At 42.7% G+C, this 6,529-nt stretch overlaps 1 pseudogene and 1 gene segment (V, D, J or C); both read right to left on the bottom strand.

Annotated features, from left to right (window-relative positions):
* Nucleotides 1-1,095: 1,095 nt before the first annotated feature.
* Nucleotides 1,096-1,679, bottom strand: LOC127214673 (T cell receptor delta variable 1-like). The segment is given in 2 exon segments: nt 1,096-1,412; nt 1,631-1,679. Coding segments are annotated over 2 exon segments (366 nt in total).
* A 3,876-nt stretch (nt 1,680-5,555) lies between these two features.
* Nucleotides 5,556-6,208, bottom strand: LOC127214672 (T cell receptor alpha variable 23/delta variable 6-like; annotated as a pseudogene).
* Between the last annotated feature and the right edge of the window lie 321 nt (nt 6,209-6,529).

Below are 6,529 nucleotides of genomic sequence, written 5' to 3'. Positions count from 1 at the left end.
AATAAGCATAGTGGGGGTCTTTCATCTTAATATTTATGTTTTCACAAACTTAAAGGACTCTTGTAAGTTCCAGGGAGCTGAATTGGACCCATCCAAACAGGTCAGATTGACTCCAAATAAATATTCAACCTTTCCCTGGACCTAGGACTCCCTTCCCTCACCTCAGTTACCCCTCCATCATTTTACAATTCTCCCCTCAAGTACAAGGACCTAAGAAAAGAACCTTTTTTTTTTTCTAAATTTAACCTTGTCCTCTGTTCTGCTAACATCTTGCCAGGTCTCAAAAAGACACCAGAATTCCTTACTGTCAGGACTGCGATGAAACAACCAGCTACCAGGACATGGCAGCACCCCAGCTTTCTCATTCCCCCAAAGATGATCACTGCCCCAAGTCAGCAGGAAGCAGTCTTGACAACTCAACATCCTTATTCCCAAACCTGCCACACCCAAACCCCACCTTTTAAATAACAATAACAGGTGGGAATGGTGGGAACCAGCAGTCTGCTGACCCCACCCCCTGATGATGGGCAGAATGCTCATGGCCATTTCTTCCCTAAATCATGACTTACCTAGCTGCTCAAGTTTTACCTGGCTGCACAGGGGACTAAGTTACATGTAGGCAAGTTTCCCTTTTAAATCAAACACGCCAAACATGCCTTTCTCTTGCTCTCTCTCTCTTGCTCTTTCTCACTCTATCTCTCTCTCTTCCTCTCTTCTCTCTCTCCCCTGCTTTTGGTTGGCCACCAACTACCCCCCTTTCTCTCCCCTCTATCAATAAACTCCACTTGAGTGCTGAGTCTTGTGTTTGTGTTTCTTAGGCAATAATTGTATCAAAAGAACAACACATGATCTCTGTGGTCTATTGTTAATTAAATACTTTTCAGACAAAGTATTAAAAGAAAGACATTCCCTATGGCTGTTTCTAGATTGCATAAAATGAGGTTTTACTTAGAAACACACTTCTGATGCAGACCACAGATGAAGCAGCCACATTGGAACTTTTTCCTCTGGGTACACAGGTGTGTTCTCAGCTGGGCTCCCTGAGAGAGGCTACGCTTAAGGAGCTCTGGTTTTTGTTCAGCTTCTGCTATGGTTTCAAACACTGTGAGTCGATTCCCAGAGAGCACAGAAATACTTCACTGAATCTTCTATCTGTGAAGCTGAAATGACAAGGCTGAAGGACTTGGCTGATTTCTGGAACATGACAGAATAGCGGTCACTTCTCTCAGTCTGAGTGGAAGAAGAAATTTGGCGAATAAGGAAAATCATCTCCCCACTAAGAAGCTGCTTGTACCAAAACAGGTGATAAAAGTTCTGAGTTGTCTCATATGAACAATCCAGGTTGACTTCTTCCCCCTCCTGTGCACTTGCCATTGACTGGACCTGAGTCACTTTCTGGCCCAAATTGGATCCTGCAGAACAATCACAAGGAAGAAAAAAGCTTATTCTGTGGTAATGTGAACAAAAACGCTGTTGGATTTCAGTACCATGAGGCCTAAAATGAACTTCAATGAAGACATATTCTGCTTGCTTCTCTCTAATCCCTGTTCCCTATCACATCCATGTGAATGCTATGTGCCTGGAGCAAGGCTTCCTGATTATTCCCTTAACTAATGTGAGACATTCTTACCAGAGAATGCCAAGGCCATCAGCACACAGAGCAGGCTGCAGGGAGGCATGTGGCCCATGTCCCTCTCTGTAAATGTTGTCTCCGCAGGATTAGACCAGTGTGAGGTCTCAGTGCCTGACTCTGCACGTGCACTGACTGCAGGCAGGAAATGAGGTTGTGTATGATCATAGGCCACATGTTCCTTGTGCAGAGAGAAAAAGTGAAGGTCACCACAGACTTTTACATGCTTCCTGTCTCCCTTGGTAGTTAAAAGGAGCAGCACCTAAAAGGGAGACTGGGAAAACCTCGCCCTGCTGAGGGTGAAGCTGCTTTGCACACAGGGTTGTTATTCAGTGGGATAATGTGGAGGATGGAAGTCAGATTCATTATGAGCCATGTGCTGTCTTTAATGCACCTGCAGACAGATCATTGTCATATGTTTACTTCTCTGTATCCATATCTAATAAAGATTAATTTTAACAAAATTCTCATTTGTCTGTGAATTTCCCTGTGAACACTGGGACCTGAAAAAATCTCCTCCATCTCTGAATGCAGGGTCTGTATAAATTCTGCAGCTAGGAGAGCTACTTTTAACTCAGATGGTGAAGGGCAGTGCCTCAGAATGCCAGAAGATCCCCTTTGTCTATGTCTGTGAATCTGTAACAGGAATTAACTAATAGTCTTTAGTGGCTAAGGAGATGCCAGTGTCAGGTGCCTGCTGTGCGTGAGGTGCCAGCAGCCACATAGGATCCAGTGATGTGGAAGCCTCTGCAGTCAGAGCTCTAGGAAACAGACAGAGGAACCCTGAATTCTCACCAGTCAGTCAGTGTTGTCCAATTGGTGAGCTTCAATTTCAGTGAGAACCTGTGCCAAATAAATAGATGAATAAAGGAGAAAAGGAATACAGGGAGATACACAATGATATACACAATGAAGATCATTGGTTTACACACACAGACACACACACACAGGCGCGCACACACAAACACAGGCACAGAGAGGCAGGAAAAGACAGAGATGGAGACAAAGACAGAGAAAAGTTACACTAACTTAAAAATTGACTTATATGAAACCTTATTGTCTTGTAAAGGTCTAACATCAAGTTTAACTCTCAATCCTCATGTCCAGATTAAGAGAAATTTAGTTTAAGGCATAGTTAGTAAATGCTTCCAAATTAAGAACGAAATTCTGCTTGTTCCTTGCATCACAGTAAAGAATTCTTGTGCCATTTTCCTCTTTTTGATTGGGATATATAAGAATGTTAAAGAATAAACATGTGGTTCAGTATTCACTGCATTGCCCTCCTGACTATTCTGTGTCTCTATTTTTTCCTTAGTATCTTTACCTGTCATTTTCTTAATCCATACTCACCTTCTCAGGTACCAACCAGGCAACTCAGCTGGATCTGCCTGAAGCCCCCTCCCCCAAAGGCCACTTCCTACACAAGGCACATAATATAGATTATCATTCCAAAAAGTAGGAAAGGGAGCATAGTAAGGAAATTCCCAATCAAAAAAGACTAAAACAAGCTGAACAAACTACAAACTTTGTATATCCTTGTCTGTATGATGTCAAAATGATCTTCAGATGTCCAACTCATTTCAACTTTGTTGATTGCAACATATTTCTTTCTTTTGGAAACATTGCACTAACTGTTAGCATCTCTTCTTGGCTGATATTTCAAGTGTCTGGCATCACTATCACCTTGGGGTCTCCAAGGTAACCCAGCTTTTAGCTTTATAACTGCATGCTACTACCTATCTGGACCTCCATTCAGGTACCCCTTGGTCATATGCCTGGCTTCAGGAACATTCCTTAGTTTTGGAGGGAGATTCCACAAAATTCACTATTGGTTCTAATGTAGAACCCATGGGGCCAAAGCTGCCAAGTTCTGCTGCTTGGTTGAGCCAGAGCGTGGCACCCTTGTTTAATGACATCTTCACCATTTTTCTGATTTCAGGTCTCCTTCACTATTTAAGCTTGGCTTCCTGGCACTCACTCTGTAAACTAGGATACCCTCAAATTCAAAGATCTGTCTTGATCACCACATGAAACCAGCCAATTGGTGTTGGTGGCCAGTGCCTTTAATCCCAGCACTCATGAGGCAACAGCAGGCAGATCACTGTGAGTTTGAGGCCAGCCTGGTCTACAGAGCTAGTTCCAGGACAGGTTCCAAAACAATACAGAGAAGCCCTGCCTCAGAAACCCAATACAAAAGATGATATTATTGTACATTAACCTGCCTTCATTGCATTGCTGGTCTCTTTAAGTATTTTCCTGCCTCTCATTCCCATGGAAATCAGAGTTCTGTCTTGAGGTACCCAGAGTTTCCCAATTCTTTGTTCTGCATCCTGGAAGATGTCTTTGCTCTCCTGCTGACTTCTGAGCTAAGTGTTTGTATTCAATGAAGGCTATTCTTATCTTATACAAACGTTCTTCCCAGTTTGGAGCTCAACTTTATAAACTTGAGAAGAACATTGCACCTTGAAAGGCAGGGATTTCGCCTACTGGTATTGTGAGATCTATCTCCTACTGCTAAGACATAATTGAATTATGGATACAGTAAACTCCTTTGTGAATGAGAATGAGAGCTTGTAGGCTTCCACATTGTTTTTGTTTGTTGGTTTTGTTTTTTAAGACAGCATTTCACTGTATTCCTCAGCCTAGACTCCTAATCCTGTGCTCAAGCATGCCTCCTGTCTTGGCTTCCTAGGTAGTTAGGGCTAACACAAGCATCAATTATGTGACATGAAAATATTTAAATATATAAACTAATATATCTTTTCCAGTGGAAATCATGTTAACATTTAAGTACCTTTAAGTGAATAAACCCTGCAAAGTGTTAGGTAATGTGAGGTCCTTTGTCTATTCTGTACATTGCAGCTGTTTCTGTAAGACCCTCAGAATAAGGAGTCTCCCAGTTTTGGTTGGTACCCCCAATAACTCAATATCCAGTCCAGTTGCTACAACATGCAAGAGGCATTAATGAACAGGAATCTTTTGCACAAACGGGCTCCATCAGCGTGCAGGCCAGAGAGAAGCCCCATCCCCTGGGGAACAGGTGTTTTTAAAGGAAAACCCACAAGCTTAGGGACGGTTTGAGTATGTGACCCTTTGAGGCCTGATGGTCTCCCTGTTAGGGTCAACAGACCTTAGGGCCTCTGGGTGTGCAAATTAATCTTGTCGGGGAAAACCAGAGGGGCAGCCATCTCTTTATTTCTTAAGGACCCTATTTACCACCTGCTGACTCAGGGAAAGGAGGGGCAGTGTGAATTCTTGGTATCCTGCTATCTCAGGGCCATGGTTAGCCATGTCCGCCCAGCATTCAAATTATTTGGGCTTCATTTCATTTCTTTGCTAGTTTAAGTCTTTCACATATATGACATAAAAACAATGCATTCAAAATTGTATTTTTTCATCTCTGAAATACACATGTGAAATTAATTCTTTAGTGAAACTTTTGCATTTTCATTTAATGAATAAAATTATTTCTTCTTTCCCCTTTGAAGCCATATGTCTATTGTAAACACACTTCCTGGTTTACATACTTGAATTCTTGAAGGTAGATAGGGACATGAACAGCAAAACAGGAAGTATAAGTGGCCAGTGGTCATGTAAATCACTACTTCCCTGGTATCAGGGGAGAGTAAGGTAAAAGTAAAGTATGTGATTTCTATCACAGAAGTCACAGTCAAAGTGACTGACACATTGGGCTGCAATAACTACACATTAATAACATTGTTGACAAGAGTGTAGGGAGATGGTGCTTATATAATTTACAGTTGTACAAGCCAACTACACAAGAAATTGTTTGCACAATTGTCCAGTAAAGAATTCAACTGAACTAGTTAAGGAAATAGATGTAAACTCTCCAGTGGTTGCTGAGGAGCAAAGGGAGACTGGAGAAAAGAAAGCTGTGACTTCACCTCCCTCTGTCTGAAGGAGTCTAATCCTTACATTCACTGTCACCAGTCACCTGCTCCTGCAAAGGAAAGCTGCTCTGCACCTCTGCCAGGCTCAGCCCCACAGCAGGTTTTTCCTGGAGCCTCAGCTGCAGGTTTGGGTGTGACTGCAGGTTCCTGGAGAGCACTGTGCACTTGCTGCACAGATGTAGGTGGCTGAGTCTCCAGGCTGAGGATCTGTGTTGTGCAAGGCAGCTCTTTATCCCTTTCACTGAAGAAGACTGTGAATCTTCCATCTTTCTTTTTATTTGACACTGAATGTATGGCTATTAGGAGTGCAGGGCCTTCTCCAGGGAACTGCTGGTACCATGGGAAGTAGTCAAATGCACTATTGTCGTAAGTGCAGTTCAGAACTGAAGTCTGTCCTTTCCAGACTGTCAGCGATTGTGGACTTTGTCTCACTTGCTGCTGGTCACATCCCTCCTCCTGCTGGCCACTCACCCCTGTGTAGAGAAATGGCAAATGTCATTAGGTTCCCAGGTCTGCACTCTTTATGGTTTCAGCATTCATGGTTTTGTCTGGTGCCCCAGTTCTCCCATGCTTCTACATTAATCCCCATCCTGAGGTTTCTCCTCCATGACTCACAAGCTGTGTGAAGGGCTGGGACTACACATGATGCTTTCAGGAACTTGTCCATTCTTCCTAGATGAAGCTTGGGGATAATGCATTTTATCTCCCCCACAACACAGACTCCAAATTTACAGACACTCTCAACAGGGTCCACCCCTCACAAACATGGTGTCTATAGCTATTTCTGACATAGGCAACACCTCCATATTCTGTTCAAATTGATTATCAATGAAAATAAAGTCATCGAGCATCAGAAGTTCCCTCAATGCAATTCTACCATTATACATTTTAGGTATATATGTGTGTTAGTATAGGCACCAAGAATAGCTCTGTGAATTTTCTGAAATATACAGGGAGAGAGAGAGAGAGAGAGAAAGAAAGAGAGAAG

This window comes from Phodopus roborovskii, unplaced genomic scaffold (assembly GCF_943737965.1).
Source record: "Phodopus roborovskii unplaced genomic scaffold, PHOROB, whole genome shotgun sequence".
NCBI lineage: Eukaryota > Metazoa > Chordata > Mammalia > Rodentia > Cricetidae > Phodopus > Phodopus roborovskii.
The sequence above is the reverse complement of the archived record's forward strand: the minus strand, read 5'-3'. Positions and strand labels throughout refer to the sequence as shown.